The sequence below is a fragment of the Spea bombifrons genome, chromosome 4 (assembly GCF_027358695.1).
Source record: "Spea bombifrons isolate aSpeBom1 chromosome 4, aSpeBom1.2.pri, whole genome shotgun sequence".
Lineage (NCBI taxonomy): Eukaryota > Metazoa > Chordata > Amphibia > Anura > Pelobatidae > Spea > Spea bombifrons.
Window position 1 is genome coordinate 108,781,077 of NC_071090.1, and position 19,490 is coordinate 108,800,566.

Below are 19,490 nucleotides of genomic sequence, written 5' to 3' on the forward strand. Positions count from 1 at the left end.
AGAAGCGAGAGGCGTAAGGGCCGCACTCACTGCCGTCCGCTGCGTCTCCTGTAACATCTCCCCGATCCTGGACATCGAGTTACATAAACTATTCACCATCAGCACCACCTCGGAAAAACCCCCGCCGCTCCACTCCCCGGCCGAGGGGGCCGACAGCTGGAGCTAAACAACAGAGACAAAGCATTCGTTTAAAACCAAAGCCTACACAATCCGGACATTGAGACAAAAAAAAAAAGACTGTTGAGGTTTCTTGGATACAGATCAGCCTCTTTTAGATTGTAAGCTCTTCAGCAGAGCCCTCGCCTCCTCGTCCAAACTGTCCTGTGTGCCCATTGTACAGCGCCACGGAATATGATGGTGCTATATAAATCCACACATAATAACGCCATATAATACTGCGATGCCGGGTTAACCCCTCGCTGTCTGTATGATGATATCGTGTTAGTAAATAGGAAAGCGGGTAATAAAGGTGTTTATTTACCTGATCCTCGCGTTGTTTATCGGCGGTCGCCACGCCTGCTGCTCCTTCTCCCAGCTCCATGTCATCGAACTTCCCGGGGAAAAGAAACAGAAAGGGTTAAATCCGGAGGCCGAAAGTCTGCGGGAAAACTGGGGAGAAAAAACAATAAAAGGGCAACAGAAAGGGTCGGCGCTCACCACTTCCTGCAGGTTGGCCTGAAGCAGGGTCTCCACGGTGCGCATGCCCTCGTACAGATCCTTCAATGGCCCCAAGGTGTCTGCGAATCCATCGCCTTCCATGTCCCAGACCAGGGGGGGCGGGACTCGGCGCTAAAACATCGAGACACAGCGTCAGTATCATCCCGCGGAGCCAATGCAGACATCTGTACCATCACTCACCCCATCAGGCCCTGAGATCCATCGCCCAGCAACCTCCCGAACACAGAACCCGCCGGCTGATCCCCCCGCTCCCCCCCGTCTAGCCCGCCTGTCGTCTTAGATTCAGGAGCCGTCTGTCTATCCCATGCGTGTTTAATCCCCTCACTGTATTACCCTCTACCACTTCTGCCGGGAGGCTGTTCCACTTATCTACCCCTCTCTCAGTAACGTAAAGCTCTGCCCAGACTGACGCCTCTGTCCCACTAAGTAAACTCACGGTGTTCAGCAGCATCTCTCTCCCGCCGATTCTCTCTCTCTCTCTGAAGAAACTCTGCGCTCTCTCGAGTGACGCCCAGCGGATGCCTGAAGCTCGTCGCTCTCGCAAGTGCAGGACTGCGGCTGCCAGCCCCGGATACACGGAGCCGGGCGGATTATGACATCATACGGACATCAACACCGCGCTGTGTTACCGAGAGACGCGGTTACCGAGAGATGACAGTTTGGCTGCAGAGAACGCGATGACATCACGCGGCCAACTTAACCCCTTCGTGGCCAGAGCCTCTTTCTGAATGACGTTTCGTTGGCGCTGTGGAATCGGCCGCAGGGAATATCGGCAGAAGCGATCGCTTTCCATATAACGGCGGGACGGTTAGGAACGACTTTCGGGCAGAAGGAGGAGGACGAGATATTAAACGACACAAATACCGCATCGGCTCGATTATAAGACGACCCCCCCCCCAAATGTGAATATTTATTAAGGAAAAAAAGCCTGAATACAAAACTATAGGAAAAAAGTTTCACTCGGAAATATTAATTCATGCCAACGATTTTTTCATATTTAATAAAAACTACGATCGAGAAAGATGTTTTTTTTTTGTTTATTTCTTTTTATTTGCCAACCTGCCCCCCAGTTATGCGCATCTGCCCCAGGCTTGCCACTCTGCCCCCTGATATGTCATAAACCCCCCTGTATGCCACTCTGGCCCCCAGATATGCCTTTTAACCCCCTATATGCCACTCTGCCTACAGGAATGCCTTATATCCCCCCATATGCCACTCCACCCCCCCCCCGACTTACCATTGCTTCCCCAGACTCGTTCCTCGAACCCCAGACTCCCTGGTGTGTGGTGGGGGCAGCCGGCGGATGCCTGCGCGGTGTGCGTACACAACCTCTGATGCCTGGCCGGGGCTTCTATGACAGAGCTCCGGCGTCTTGTGACCTTATAAGACAAGGGGTAGAAGACGAGGGGTAGAAGACGAGGGGTAGAAGGCGAGGGGTATTTTTCAGAGCTTTTGCATCTTAAGGAAACCTCTTCTTATAATCGAGTAAATACGGTAAATGCGAGACAAAGATGATTAAAAAATGGTTTTAAAAAATGATAAAATGAGGGCGTTTAATAAACGTAATAATAATAAATATTTACACAAGAGAGAGAACCCCGAGCCACGCTGAACGCGCAGAGACCGCGACACGGAGACCCCAAATATACAACTATAAATAGTAAAGAACACAGAAGAGACCACTTTAAGCACAATAACACGTCGGTGGGCGGTCCCGTGATGTCAGTGGGTGGTCCCGCTGATGTCGGTGGGTGGTCCCGCTGATGTCGGTGGGCGGTCCTGTGATGTCAGTGGGCGGTCCTGTGATGTCAGTGGGTGGTCCCGCTGATGTCGGTGGGTGGTCCCGCTGATGTCGGTGGGCGGTCCTGTGATGTCAGTGGGCGGTCCTGTGATGTCAGTGGGTGGTCCCGCTGATGTCGGTGGGCGGTCCCGCTGATATCGGTGGGTGGTCCCGCTGGCGTTAGTGGGTGGTCCCGTGATGTCAGGGGGCAGTCCCGCTGATGTCGTTGGGCGGTCCTGCCGATGTCGGTGGGCCGTCCCGCTGACGTCGGTGGGTGGTCCCTGGAGAACCCCCTTTCAAAGAAAAAGAGACCTAGACGAAGTGGAAAAAGAGACAGGGGCTTCAAATCAGGGAGGGAAGGAAGAGAGAGAGGAGATCCCCCAGATACGAATCAGAAGGACCCTATTACAGTTACAAGTAAAGGGTTAAAATACGCACAAAAAGCAAATTGTTTTAATATATTTACTGATTTAAACAAATTTATTCGTTTGAAGAAATAGTTTTCCACCCCCCCACCCCGAATAATGTATAAATCACCCCCCCACCCCGAATAATGTATAAATCACCCCCCCACCCCGAATAATGTATAAATCACACCCTGTGGAGATTTTCATCACTATGGTGATGGAGGATGTGGAGAAATTGGAAAGTAAATATGAAATATAAGTGTGATTTATATTTCCATATAAGGTCATATTACCGTGTTTAAGGCATTATTTTGGTATTTTTGGGGTTTTTAGATAATTCTGACGTTTGTTTTCGGCGTTTTTGCTGCATTTTATATCGTTTGTGTTTCTGTTTTTTTTCAGCACCCAAAAAGCTGCGATAATGAAGACGTTTCTCTCGATTCGGCGGAGAAGATAAAACCAGCGAGAGGGAAGAACCCGCTAAATACCCCCCCTCTTCTTCATCTAAAGGGGGAGGGGGTCGTTTATTCCCAAGGGGAGGAAAAACAAACAATTTAAAGTAAATCCGCTCATTATGCTTTGTACTGCGCCGCGGAATATGACGGCGCTATATAAACCGATAAATAATAATAATGCTCGCCATCTACTGAAGAACAGAATATGGAGGAAGGACGACTTAATCCGCTTGGTACCAGAATAGAAGAGCACATCGGGGCGGAAAAAGAGGGAGTAAGAAGCTCGGCGGCCGCTTAGATGGATGGCGGGAAAATCCTCCTCATCGCCGGACGTTTCCGGGAACAGAACGCGGGGAGAGAAACCCGGAAAAAGCAAATGTTGACCCGACGGGATTTTACCGCAAATTCTCTCCGTCTGATTTTTTTATTGCGCTGTTTTTTCTGAATATTAGTTGCAGTTTTTAACGGCGTCTCGATTTTTTAGGGTAATAAATTCTGAATGAAGATTCCGCAGCAGGCGGGGAAATGGGGCCGGCGGCAGCAAAGCTCTAAGGCTGGTGTGAGGGTCAGGTGACGCGGCATCGTGTGGTCCCCGCGTGTCGGGTGCGGTAGGATTGGGAGAGCCCGTGCGGAATGGGGGTGTCTGTGATTATTTAACCCCTTCAGTGCTGGCGTGGGGGGCTTTGTGAACACGGCAGGCGACACGGATATCATATGATCGTACGTGATGAATCTGTTCTCTTCACACGGACTCCATGCCGCCTCCTATCGGTAGAAGAGGGGCCGGCAGCCGGTCATCGGTCAGCCCGATCTCCGCACGCGGACCCCGAGACCTCCCTGCAACGCAGAATAACCCAAAAGACTACAGTTTACTGCGACCCTGATCACTGACCGCCGGCTCTGCGGGGGCCGAGTATCACCCCCCCCCCCGGTTTATTAGACATTTCAGGTTAATAGTGAAAATAGGGAAAAAAAAGGTGAAAATCATTCAAGAGAGGACAGCGATCACGTCTGCCATCTCCCCCAACATCAATATCGCCAAGTAATGATTTGGCGACAGCGTGGCAACCATAACGTCTTATCCCGGCACGGAAACGGCCGCACGTCATTCATACAGAGACCGGATCAGGGCTGCTAGCCGGGGCCGGGGCCTGAATCATTATCAATTACCATATTCATATTATGGGACAGAAAGCGACATAAAAGAGAAACATGATATTAATATTATTTATTGAGTTTTTAAAGCGCCGTCATATTTCGTAGCGTCACATGACAATTTAAGACAACTTAAGTCCCATGCGATCGCGTATCAACACAGAGGAATCCATAATAATCCAACTGAAAACTGAGTCTATTTATTATCTATAAGTAGTTCACTTTACTGAGAGGGTGGTGGATACGTGGAAAAGCCTCCCAGCAGAAGCGGTAGAGGGTAATACAGGGAGGGGATTTAAACACGCATGGGATAGAAATACGCCTCCTGAATCTAAGACGGGACCAACGACTGATTAAGGACGGAATGGGTGGAATAATTGCAACTTCTGTAAAACACATCGTCCACTAGGTGGAAGGGCCTGGCCTGGTTGAGTTGGATTAGGATAATGGGGTTATCCTAATCCATCAGGGCCCACGGAATCGGCAATCTCAAAGAACGTCTTTGGTGACCTTGGTATCTCGATGGATCGTATTAAATGCTCTTCTGATTTCCTGGTTCCTTAGGCTATATATGATGGGGTTAAACAACGGGGTGACCACGGAGTACAGAAGAGAGGTGAACTTGTTAATATTTAATGCGTATCCTCTGGATGGACTCAAATAAATGCTAATTAGAGTTCCGTAAAAAGAACACACGATGGCCAAATGGGAGCTACACGTGGAGAAGGTCTTCTGTCTCCCGGTGGTGGAAGAGATTCCAAGGATGGTGATGAAGATATAGACGTACGTGACGATGACAAACACGAACGGAAAGAGAACGATGAACGGGATGACCATAAAGGCTTCCAACTCAACAACAAAGGTGTCTGAGCAGGAAAGTTCTAGAATGGGGAGAAAATCGCAGTAAAAATGGTCAATTATGTTACGGTCACAGAAGTCTAAGCCACCTAACAGCAGACGAGATATTGAAGCGAACAGAAACCCGAGGGACCATGATGCGATGACCAGATTGAGGCAGAACTTCAGTCCCATGATGGACGAATAATGGAGTGGCTTACATATGGCTAGATACCGGTCGTAGGACATCACGGTGAGGATATAACACTCAGCCGTACCGCAGAAACCAAACATCTGAAGTTGGGTGAGGCAGCCAAAAACCGAAACGGTGCCACCACCTTCCAAAATAATGTGGAGCATGTTGGGGACGATGTTGGTGGTGAAGAAGACATCACAGAAAGACAAATGGCAGAGGAAGAAGTACATGGGGGAGTTTAAGGAGGGAACGGTAGAGATCAAGAAGATAATGAGAACGTTTCCGGTAATTGTTAGGATATATATTTTAAGGAGAAGAATGAAAAATGGAATCTTTAAAACGTGAAGATTCTGGAATCCTAAAAGGAAGAACTCGGTGATGATTGTACGATTGGGTGGATTCATCGTCTGGACAGAGAAAAAAAAAAAAAACATACATTTTACGTGTTGTTTGGACTATTCAATTATTTCATGGGATCTCAAAATTAAGATCACCAAAGACGACTAAACATGACCACACTAGAGCAGACAATGACATCATCGGCTTGAGCCGTCTGTGTAAAGAGTGCAATGGTCCTCATCATCTTGTGATGCCGGTTAGTGGACCGAGTTTAGTGGACAATATATTTTCAAGCCCCCAGATCAGAAGAAATGACCTTTGAAGGCGTGATGGGACTCGACTACTTACTCTATGAACATGAGTTGTGTCATATAAGCCTCACATTCTTTTTCTGTATAAGAGATCATTATGTTCCTCAACACAAGGCCTTCATCTTCACTCTTTATGAAACTGTTTCAGATTAACAGATAAATACCTTTTTTTTGGTTGAAACTCTTTTTCTGGCTCAAGAAATCAGGACAATATGTTCTGGGTGTTTAACGCAATTTCTTGTGGATTATGGAAATATATTGGAGACTCCCTGTCAGACCTCACCTAGAGTGTTGGGGACGGTTCTGAAGACCCCATCTATCCAGAAGGACACATTGGAGAGAGTTCAGAGGAGAGCAACTAAAAAGGTGAATGGTTTGCAGGAAAGATCAAAGGATCTCAAATATGAGAAGGGCAGAAGAGATAGAAGGGATGGGAGAGAAGAGAGAGAGAGAGAAAGTGAGAGAGAGAGAGAGAGAGAGATAGGGTGGGGTGGAAGAGATTAGAGAGAAGAGAGAAAGAGAGAGGGGATGGAAGAGAAGAGAGAGAGGGAAATGGGGAGAAGAGAGAGAGAGAGGGGATGGGAGAGAAGAGAGAGAGGGGGGGGGTGCAACAGGAGGGAAGTTAATTTCAAAGGATGAGAAATCTTACAAAAAGAGACCACAATCTAAAACTAGAGGGTCAGAGGTTTAGATGGAATGTTAGTAAGTTTTACTTTACTGAGAGGGTGGTAGATATGTGGAACAGCCTCCAAGCAGAAGTGGTAGAGGGTAATACAGTGAGGAAATGTAAACAGGTATGGGATAGGCATAAGACTCTTGAATATGCTTTTCCGCTTAAGGATGAGTCTTCGGTGGGAATAGATTTTATTGAGTCAAACAAGCTTTCAGAGCCAAAGAAGTCTCCTTCCAATATGGGAAGGACATTAATGTGAAGAAGAGACACCTGAGGTTCCAAAGCTCTGCATGATTGTAATTTTTTTTTTATGTTGACCCAAGCAAGTTATCACCTTATCTATTAAAGACTCTATCTTTTTTTTTGGCCGGCCACGGCTGTCTCAGTTTCCCATAACTTACCATTTATTAGAGTCTGCGGCGTCTCTCAGCAGATCCCGGCACAAAACTGTCTCAGAAAGGGCTTAGAATTGAGGCGACATAAAAAACATCCAACAACGCTGCTCATCTCCAAATATTTGAAGCTCCCTTCAACGGTGAAGAATAAATAGTTGTAAAAGTGGCATAATGTACAAAAAAAAGAAAAATAATAATTTTATGTTAAAGGATTTTTTTTAAAAAAGTGCTAACTATGACTTCCAGCTCTGCCGTCTCTATCTACTCACATTTAATATCTATCGCTGCAGGTCGTCTTCCGTCGTATCTTCGACAAAACATTTTTTACAGGGGAAAGGAGTCATCTTTATAGGTCTGAGTAGAAATTTCTCAGGGAGCTGATTCCACAGAGACCCCGTTAACTGATCACAAAGAGCTTGCAGGTTTTTATATTTTATCTTTACGTAAATATGAAAGTCATTGGGACTATATAATATATAATATGAGGAATATACAGGGATATAACGGGTTATAAGGACGGGATTAGTTATACGGGGAGAGTATATAATATATAATATGAGGAATATACAGGGATATAACGGGTTATAAGGACGGGATTAGTTATACGGGGGAGAGTATATATAATATGAGGAATATACAGGATATAACGGGTTATAAGGACGGGATTAGTTATACGGCCGGAGAGTATATAATATATAATATGAGGAATATACAGGATATAACGGGTTATAAGGACGGGATTAGTTATACGGGGGGGGGGAGAGTATATAATATATAATATGAGGAATATACAGGATATAACGGGTTATAAGGACGGGATTAGTTATACGGGGGGGGGAGTATATAATATATAATATGAGGAATATACAGGGTTATAACGGGTTATAAGGACGGGATTAGTTATACGGCCGGAGAGTATATAATATATAATATGAGGAATATACAGGGATATAACGGGTTATAAGGACGGGATTAGTTATACGGGGGAGAGTATATATAATATGAGGAATATACAGGATATAACGGGTTATAAGGACGGGATTAGTTATACGGCCGGAGAGTATATAATATATAATATGAGGAATATACAGGATATAACGGGTTATAAGGACGGGATTAGTTATACGGGGGGGGGGAGAGTATATAATATATAATATGAGGAATATACAGGATATAACGGGTTATAAGGACGGGATTAGTTATACGGGGGGGGGAGAGTATATAATATATAATATGAGGAATATACAGGGTTATAACGGGTTATAAGGACGGGATTAGTTATACGGCCGGAGAGTATATAATATATAATATGAGGAATATACAGGATATAACAGGTTATAAGGACGGGATTAGTTATACGGGGGAGAGTATATAATATATAATATGAGGAATATACAGGATATAACGGGTTATAAGGACAGGATTAGTTATACGGGGGAGAGTATATAATATATAATATGAGGAATATACAGGGATATAACGGGTTATAAGGACGGGATTAGTTATACGGGGGGGAGAGTATATATAATATGAGGAATATACAGGATATAACGGGTTATAAGGACGGGATTAGTTATACGGGATAGAGAGTATATAATATATAATATGAGTAATATACAGGGATATAACGGGTTATAAGGACGGGATTAGTTATACGGCCGGAGAGTATATAATATATAATATGAGGAATATACAGGATATAACGGCTTATAAGGACGGGATTAGTTATACGGGGGGAGAGTATATAATATATAATATGAGGAATATACAGGATATAACGGGTTATAAGGACGGGATTAGTTATACGGCCGGAGAGTATATAATATATAATATGAGGAATATACAGGATATAACGGGTTATAAGGACGGGATTAGTTATACGGCTGGAGAGTATATAATATATAATATGAGGAATATACAGGGATATAACGGGTTATAGGACAGGATTGGTTATACGGGGGGAGAGTGTATAATATATAATATGAGGAATATACAGGGATATAACGGGTTATAGGACAGGATTGGTTATACGGGGGGAGAGTGTATAATATATAATATGAGGAATATACAGGGATATAACGGGTTATAAGGACGGGATTAGTTATACGGCCGGAGAGTATATAATATATAATATGAGGAATATACAGGATATAACGGGTTATAAGGACGGGATTAGTTATACGGCCGGAGAGTATATAATATATAATATGAGGAATATACAGGATATAACGGGTTATAAGGACGGGATTAGTTATACGGGCTGGAGAGTATATAATATATAATATGAGGAATATACAGGGATATAACGGGTTATAAGGACGGGATTAGTTATACGGGGGGAGAGTATATAATATACAATATGAGGAATATACAGGATATAACGGGTTATAGGGACGGGATTATTTATACGGGGAGAGTATATAATATATAATATGAGGAATATACAGGGATATAACGGGTTATAAGGACGGGATTAGTTATACGGGGGAGAGTATGTAATATATAATATGAGGAATATACAGGATATAACGGTTTATAAGGACGGGATTAGTTATACGGCCGGAGAGTATATAATATATAATATGAGGAATATACAGGGATATAACGGGTTATAGGGACGGGATTAGTTATACGGGGAGAGTATATAATATATAATATGAGGCATATACAGGTATATAACGGGTTATAAGGACGGGATTAGTTATACGACCGGAGAGTATATAATATATAAAATGAGGAATATACAGGGATATAACGGGTTATAAGGACGGGATTAGTTATACGGGGGGGGGAGAGTATATAATATATAATATGAGGAATATACAGGATATAACGGGTTATAAGGACGGGATTAGTTATACGGGGGGGAGAGTATATAATATATAATATGAGGAATATACAGGATATAACGGGTTATAAGGACGGGATTAGTTATACGGCCGGAGAGTATATAATATATAATATGAGGAATATACAGGGATATAACGGATTATAAGGACAGGATTAGTTATACGGGCTGGAGAGTAAATAATATATAATATGAGGAATATACAGGGATATAACGGGTTATAAGGACGGGATTAGTAATACGGCCGGAGAGTATATAATATATAATATGAGGAATATACAGGGATATAACGGGTTATAAGGACAGGTTTAGTTATACGGATGGAGAGTATATAATATATAATATGAGGAATATACAGGGATATAACGGGTTATAAGGACGGGATTAGTTATACGGGGAGAGTATATAATATATAATATGAGGAATATACAGGAATATAACGGGTTATAAGGACGGGATTAGTTATACGGGGGGGGAGAGTATATAATATATAATATGAGGAATATACAGGGATATAACGGGTTATAAGGACGGGATTAGTTATACGGCCGGAGAGTATATAATATATAATATGAGGAATATACAGGATATAACGGGTTATAAGGACGGGATTAGTTATACGGCCGGAGAGTATATAATATGAGGAATATACAGGATATAACGGGTTATAAGGACGGGATTAGTTATACGGGGGGAGAGTATATAATATATAATATGAGGAATATACAGGATATAACGGGTTATAAGGACGGGATTAGTTATACGGGGGAGAGTATATAATATATAATATGAGGAATATACAGGATGTAACGGGTTATAAGGACAGGTTTAGTTATACGGATGGAGAGTATATAATATATAATATGAGGAATATACAGGGATATAACGGGTTATAAGGACGGGATTAGTTATACGGCCGGAGAGTATATAATATATAATATGAGGAATATACAGGGATATAACGGGTTATAAGGACGGGATTAGTTATACGGCCGGAGAGTATATAATATATAATATGAGGAATATACAGGATATAACGGGTTATAAGGACGGGATTAGTTATACGGGGGGAGAGTATATAATATATAATATGAGGAATATACAGGATGTAACGGATTATAAGGACAGGTTTAGTTATATGGCCGGAGAGTATATAATATATAATATGAGGAATATACAGGGATATAACGGGTTATAAGGATGGGATTAGTTATACGGCTGGAGAGTATATAATATATAATATGAGGAATATACAGGGATATAACGGGTTATAAGGACGGGATTAGTTATACGGGGGAGAGTATATAATATATAATATGAGGAATATACAGGGATATAACGGGTTATAAGGACGGGATTAGTTATACGGCCAGAGAGTATATACTATATTATATGAGGAATATACAGGGATATAACAGGTTATAAGGACGGGATTAGTTATACGGCCGGAGAGTATATAATATATAATATGAGGAATATACAGGGATATAACGGGTTATAAGGACGGGATTAGTTATACGGCCGGAGAGTATATAATATATAATATGAGGAATATACAGGGATATAACGGGTTATAAGGACAGGATTAGTTATACAGCCGGAGAGTATATAATATATAATATGAGGCATATACAGGGATATAACGGGTTATAAGGACGGGATTAGTTATACGGGGGGGGGAGTATATAATATATAATATGAGGAATATACAGGATATAACGGGTTATAAGGACAGGATTAGTTATACAGCCGGAGAGTATATAATATATAATATGAGGCATATACAGGGATATAACGGGTTATAAGGACGGGATTAGTTATACGGGGGGGAGAGTATATAATATATAATATGAGGAATATACAGGATATAACGGGTTATAAGGACGGGATTAGTTATACGGGGGAAAGTATATAATATATAATATGAGGAATATACAGGATATAACGGGTTATAAGGACGGGATTAGTTATACGGCCAGAGAGTATATAATATATAATATGTGGAATATACAGGATATAACGGGTTATAAGGACGGGATTAGTTATACGGGGGGAGAGTATATAATATATAATATGAGGAATATACAGGATGTAACGGGTTATAAGGACAGGTTTAGTTATACGGATGGAGAGTATATAATATATAATATGAGGAATATACAGGGATATAACGGGTTATGAGGACGGGATTAGTTATACGGGGGGAGAGTATATAATATATAATATGAGGAATATACAGGATATAACGGGTTATAAGGACGGGATTAGTTATACGGGGGGAGAGTATATAATATATAATATGAGGAATATACAGTATATAACGGGTTATAAGGACAGGTTTAGTTATACGGCCGGAGAGTATATAATATATAATATGAGGAATATACAGGGATATAACGGGTTATAAGGACGGGATTAGTTATACGGGGGGGGGAGTATATAATATATAATACGAGGAATATACAGGATATAACGGGTTATAAGGACGGGATTAGTTATACGGCCGGAGAGTATATAATATATAATATGAGGAATATACAGGGATATAACGGGTTATAAGGATGGGATTAGTTATACGGCCGGAGAGTATATAATATATAATATGAGGAACATACAGGGATATAACGGGTTATAAGGACGGGATTAGTTATGCGGGGGGGAAGAGTATATAATATATAATATGAGGAATATACTGTATATAACGGGTTATAAGGACGGTATTAGTTATACGGGCCGGAGAGTATATAATATATAATATGAGGAATATACAGGATATAACGGGTTAAAAGGACGGGATTAGTTATACAGCCGGAGAGTATATAATATATAATATGAGGAATATACAGGATATAACGGGTTAAAAGGACGGGATTAGTTATACGGCAGGAGAGTATATCATATATAATATGAGGAATATACAGGATATAACGGGTTATAAGGACGGGATCAGTTATACGGCCAGAGAGTATATAATATATAATATGTCTGACATACATGCATATAACGAGTGGCCAGGCGCCAAAGACATCCCAAGAAAGAATGTGGAGGGATTCAAGAAAAAACAAAAACCTAGAATTAGTTAGTTATGCAACTAACAAAAAAGAGTCACACATGTGGGGTGGCTTCGCTGAGTTGTATCAGTGTACAGGAGTTACAATAAAAGTATTTACCCTTGAGGGTCATCTCGATACGCCTGCCCCACTTCCATGCCTATTGAAGTGAGGGGGGGAAAAGTACCGTGCAAAAAAAAAATAGAAAAGTAGCTGTTGGCTGCACGGTGGCGTGTTCATATATTCCTGTTCACCAGTGGCCCCCAGTGTTGGGAAGCTATACTGCACCCTCTATAGATTTAATTAAACAAGCATGCAAAACAGCTTCCCAACACTAGAGACTGCTGATGCACAGAAATATGTATACTCCCATTACTATGTAGAACGTTACCATGTTTTAACCTGATGCCATTGTTTCTTCTTTCTGACGGTTTTTCATAATTTTTTTTTTCCGGTAGTAAAAGCATTATTAAACACTCATCTACAGACACCAGACAAGCCAGTAGGCTTGTTTGTCCCTCAGAAATCTCATGGTGCTGCCACAACCACAAGGGATTCTGGGTAGGCGCATTCAAATAAGGTCAACCATGAGAGCTTAATAAATAAATCTTTGTTGACCTTATTTGCATGCGCCTACCCAGAATCCCTTGTGATTGTGGCAGCACCACAAGATTTCCGCAGGAAAAACATTCCTTCTGGCTTGTCTGGCATCTGTAGATGAGTGTTTAATAATGCTTCTACTACCCCCTTAATTTTAAGTGGAAGGGTTTTTCCATCACTCACCATAACTTATGTAATGGTATTTCTTGGTAGCCCCAGATCACCGCTCATGGACAGCTGTTTAGACCTTAAAGGGCCCCCACGCCCCACGCCCCACGCCCCACGCCCCACGCCCCACGCCCCACGCCCCACGCCCCACGCCCCACGCCCCCTGCCCCCTGCCCCCTTAAGGTCTAAACAGCTGTCCATGAGCGGTGATCTGGTTACTGCATCTCTTACTCGAGTTTTGTTTAAAGGCTGTCTTGTACAACAGGCGATTACTATCAAGGGATCCATGTATAAAGTGGATATGGAGGCAAAAGGTGATCATTGTTAACCTTATTTTCATGCGCCTACCCAGAATCCCTTGTGGTTGTGGCAGCACCATGAGATTTCAGAGGGAAAAACAAGGTGTCTGTAGATGAGTGTTTAATAATTGCTTCTGCTTTCCCTTCATTTTAAGTGGAAGGGTTTTCCATCACCTTTACCCACCATAACCTTGGTTATTAATATTTTTTTTGCTGACTGACTTTTTTTTTTTCCTCCTGGCAACTTACAGTTAATGCATTTCCCAGTTGTCTGCATTTTTTAAGCATGGATTACCTCCCTGTGACTTGTGATTTTTTTTTTGAAAGTGCCATTGAGAGTTGTTTCTAGTTAATTTGCTACCGCAGACTTGCAGGTACTCCGTCTGTTTGTGTTTTCAATTTTGTGAATAAGTTGCCTCTAGTTTTGGTCCCTAACACCTTAGTTGGACAAAACGCCAGCATAAAGGAGGATTTAGAACACACAGGGGGCACTTAAGATTTAAAACTCTCATGGCGCCTCCTGGTACAGATATCACCTGATTCATTCAGTGGAGAGCTGGCTCCTCTCTGGACCAGAAGTTCTGTTTAGTTCAAACATGCATTCAAATTCGTACAAATTTTAATGAAATTTGCCAATTTTGACAATCATATGAATTTCCAAAAACAAGGAGGTCCCCCAAAAATACAAAGGAAAACAAAGTTCAGAGCCCCGTATTTTCAGTTGTAGTTTGTTAGTGTTTTTTCCTTCTCACATTCACTCACTCTCATGCTGTCTCACACTCACTATGACATGCTCTGTCTCGCACTCACTGTCAATGTCTCCCTACTTTTTCTTTGTGTTGACTTCTCTTTCACTTTGCTTCTTGTCCTCCATTTCTTTTGTCAGTCTTTTTCCTTCTGTTTGCTCTGGTTGTCCACTTGTCTCGATTCCCCCCAGCGGTATCCCGGCATTGGTGCAATAGTTTCGCGACATACCCTCTCCCTGATTGGAGGAATGGGGGATGAGGCTCTTCTCCGTTGCGGAATTACTACACCAGGCCTGAATAATGCAGACTGTATTTGATTTCATCCAAGCCCAAAGGGCAGGAACCAAAATTGGTCCATGTGTACAAGACTAGTAGCAAAAAATGGTCAAAATACAAACCTGGCAAATCAGTAATCTGGATCTGGCTCATTGAACCGGGTACTGGAGCTCTGAGGGCTTAAACGTCCCGGAGTCTATCTGGGTGGAGGTTGGGAAATCATGGCTACAAATGGACCCTTAGTCCGTGTGTCTTGCAGTACAGTAAATCCCAAAGACAGCTTGGGGAAGCCACCACATGCAACTAGGAGCCGCTAAACACGTGACAATCTCATGACTGTAGTGGAGCAAACACACCACTACGTAAGAGATGCATGGTTGGCATCCTAGAGCCATTTTGCCAGCCACACAACTTACAAATGGTTGGCAACAAAGTGTTAAAGCCAAGTTGGCCAAAAAAGACCTCAGCAAATAGACTTGATTGCGTCCCGACCACCTAACCTTTATCAGATATACTCTATGGTAATTTATCATGGCAGGAGAAGGTGTAAGGGTGCAAATGTAACATTTTTTTCTCATAAAAACTCTAAAAAAAAGGAACTACTAATACACTCCATTGCAGCCTTTGTCACTATTTTGCATCCTAAAAAAAATAGAACTAAAAGAATAAATTGCAATTAGTGACGAGAGCGTTGTTAATTGCAACACAGGTATAATTAAGTCCGTGTGGGTTTACTTAATCGCGATCAGACTCAGCATGAAAAAGATATAAAAGACACAAAAAAAGCGACATTTAGAATTTGTATCATGGAACGGGATATGCCGCTCACAATGATGTACGTCAAAAAATTGTGATTGTGATTAACCTCTGACTTTACCAACTGAATTCCACAATGATTATTATTATTATTTTATTATTATTTTATTATTATTATTTTTTTATTTTTTTTATATTGTACCAACAATTTCTGCAGCTCATTTTACAATCCATACATTCAACAGGTCTGACAAAAAAAAAAATAAAAAATATATATATATATATAATTCAAATACTAATAACAAATAAGATTGAATTTTTCAATTCAGCAAATTCTTCATTTTCTTCCTAAAATACGTTTAGGATGCGATTTATATTTTGTTTTAGGCTTTCTCCAAACCCCAACTCTGCATTTATGGGGGGAAGCATTCAGCCCTGATCATGGTGTCTACAGACCTAGTTGTTTTTTTTTTGTTTTTGTTTTTTTTAAGGTTTTTACTGCCCATTACTTTTAATTTATATCTCAATGTTTTGTTATTATATGACTCTGATTTTCCAACTCTGGGTGATTTTACCAAACAACGACCTCTTGTGTTCTGTGTAATATTAACATTTTCCTCTCTTTTTTTTCTTTTTTGACCCAGAATGTTTTTTTAATTTTGGTAATTAGTTATGTGTTTCACCAGCTTCGATCGACTGGGAGACGATTTGTTTTCAAATGTAAGCAGAGCTTGTAGATACGTGCTTGTGTATTAACAGCAGCCCCAGGCAAGCCGTCTGCCATTCCAGGCAAATATCCAGTGGGCTGGTGGCCAATATGGTGGCAAACCTGCCGATACTGCTGATCCAGTGGAAGATAAGACAAAAAATGTCCCTAAAGTGCTCGGGCCCCCTAGTCGTCCCCTGCCTGGTCTTCATCAACGTTTTAATATCCCATAAAGTGAACTCCTATAGCATATTGATAAAGAATGAGCGATCTTTCTGTGCTTGTGTTTCACCTTTGACTTTATCAACAGATGGCTAATCAGGGGAATGCGACAACGATCACGGAATTCTTTCTGGTGGGCTTCCATAGTCTTCATAGCTTCAAAGTTCCATTCATTATTCTACTGCTTACAACATGTGTCATGACAATGAGCGGAAATCTTCTCATCATCCTTTTGGTGTCAAACAGTCGTCTCCTGCTCTCCCCCATGTATTTCTTCTTGGGCCACCTGTCATTTTGTGACTTCTTGTTCACCGCAAACATTGTCCCAAACATGATCCACCTCACGCTAAAAGAAGGAACCAACATATCCTTCCTCGGCTGCTTTACACAATTTTATATATTTGGCTGCTGCACCACAGCAGAATGTTACCTTCTAACTGTGATGTCCTACGACCGATACTTGGCCATCTATAGCCCGTTGCGTTACGTGTCCATCATGCCCTTTAAAAGATGCCTTCATTTAGTCGTCTCGTCCTGGTTGTTTTCCTTTCTAGTTGTATTAATTTCTCTTGTTCTACTTGCTACGTTAGACTTCTGCGACCCGCTCATCGATCATTATTATTGTGACTTCAGTCCTATAGTGAAGCTCTCCTGCACAGACACGTCGGCCATCGAGTTGGAGACATATTTGGTCACTGGCTTCATCGTTCTCCTACCGTTCGTGTTTATCGTCGTCACGTATATTTATATCTTCTTCACTATCTTTGCGGTGCCTTCTAAGACGCGCCAGAAAGCGTTCTCCACCTGTAGCTCCCACCTGGCTGTTGTGTGTTCCTATTACGGGGCTCTGATCATTATTTACTTGGCCCCTTCCAATGGACTCAACACCAATAAGGTCATCTCTCTTTTGTACACGGTGGGGACGCCATTATTTAACCCCATTATCTACAGTCTGAGGAACCAGGAAATTAGAAAAGTGTTTTCTCAATTGTATGCAGTTATAAAGAAACATGTCCTGTAATAATAATGATAATAATAATAATAATAATAATTCAATTTTCCTGTATTAATAAAAGATTTGCCATAAAATATCGGACAAACTATATTTACAGATCCACATACAAAAAAAAAACCTTGTATTTTATGCCAAAGGAGCTCCTAATACATAAATCTAAAATCATTATAGGCTTGTTTAATGCATGGAACTGGAAGACCCGACGGATTTACTTTAAGGGAAGACTATAGTTCCCAACATTTTATTTTTCTAACCCTTTGAGTGCCAACCATGTCCTTTTTACACAGACTGTATTGTTTTTTGTTCGGTCTCATTTTAAGTATGCTGCTAGCCACCTCTACTGGAAGCAGGATGTGTACCTACACGTCTTGCACATGCTCAGTAGCACCCCCAGTATTCGCTAAAGCAGCAGCCAATCATGTGTATGGTAACAGATCACCGGTGTTCATATAGCTGCCTTTTCACTGGCTACTGCTATGTTCGCTGACACAAATGGGAGTCCTTCTGAGGAAGAAGCATACTGAGGTACGCCTCCGGCTTCCAGCCGCGGTAGTGGAGGAGGAGTTAAATCAGACAGAAGTCTAACTTTGTAAATCCATGACCTTAGTATCGTCAACTTCGGCCCCATTCCCAATAAGACAAATAAACACAGTGTGTGAAATAAAATGCTTTATTTAATCACTCGATTTTGGATAAAATTTGGCCACGGTCAACATAAAATATTCTCCCCAAACGTGACACTCCTTATATCATATTTCTTAAACGTGTTTATTAAAATTCATAATTAACCTTAAACTCGGCTAAAAACGCCAACCGTATAACACATTAGATCCATAAGGCTGGTAAGGGCGTAAATCCTCCACGTCACTTGTAGAGGCTGCCGGCGTCCAAAGCCCAGCAACCACACGCCAACCATCGTATCACCTGAGCACGCGCCCAGGGAGTGTTCTGCACTTCCGCCCTTAGGCCTGTGCACCCCGAGTACAACCATACCTTAGATAGTTGTCTCAAGCACCCAACCAGCCAACCACATTTGAACAATGACCATAACATAAACACCAACCGCCACACACACAATGGGCAGTAAACAAAAAAGAGGGAAGGGAGGGTGGGAATTTCGCCTACTTATTAAAACCTACGGGCTCAACTGAGAATAAGTTCCCAAATTTATTTGCTTTTGCACCTCAGTGCCCTCCCCTTCATCCTGTCGCTGAATATTCAGGATAGAGGGCAAAAGTTCACTCAGGGGGCAAACAGTTATACAGGATGCTTAAATGTAACAAGCACTTAACCATTTGTTAGGTCATGGGGGGCTCCTTGTTCCTTACCCGGTCATGGTGCCCCTACACCTATTTCATGCTCCGGGGCTGTTCTATACTGTGAAAATGTCTGCTACGGTTTTCATGCAGTAAAGTGCGTTGGATTTCATGCAAAATGGGGTCCGAGATCCATTTAACATGAATTAAGGCCGGGGTATCGGTCCATGCTTTGCCTACTACACTCGGTTCCAAACTCTACCCGCCAACACCTGAGCCTCCTCACTGTTGGGGTTGTCCAAGTCCCCGTCCTCTTAGCATG

General features: G+C 42.0%; 2 protein-coding genes across 2 annotated transcripts; one reads left to right on the top strand and one right to left on the bottom strand.

The window, feature by feature from the left end:
• Nucleotides 1-4,964: 4,964 nt before the first annotated feature.
• On the bottom strand, nt 4,965-5,912 carry LOC128491605 (olfactory receptor 11L1-like). The gene has a single exon (XM_053463924.1). The coding sequence runs from the start codon at nt 5,910-5,912 to the stop codon at nt 4,965-4,967; it is 948 nt and encodes a 315-aa protein (XP_053319899.1).
• Nucleotides 5,913-17,096: 11,184 nt separating this feature from the next.
• LOC128491606 (olfactory receptor 11A1-like) lies at nt 17,097-17,918 on the top strand. Its single transcript, XM_053463925.1, has one exon. It carries the CDS (start codon nt 17,097-17,099, stop codon nt 17,916-17,918), a length of 822 nt encoding a protein of 273 aa, XP_053319900.1.
• Nucleotides 17,919-19,490: the final 1,572 nt, after the last annotated feature.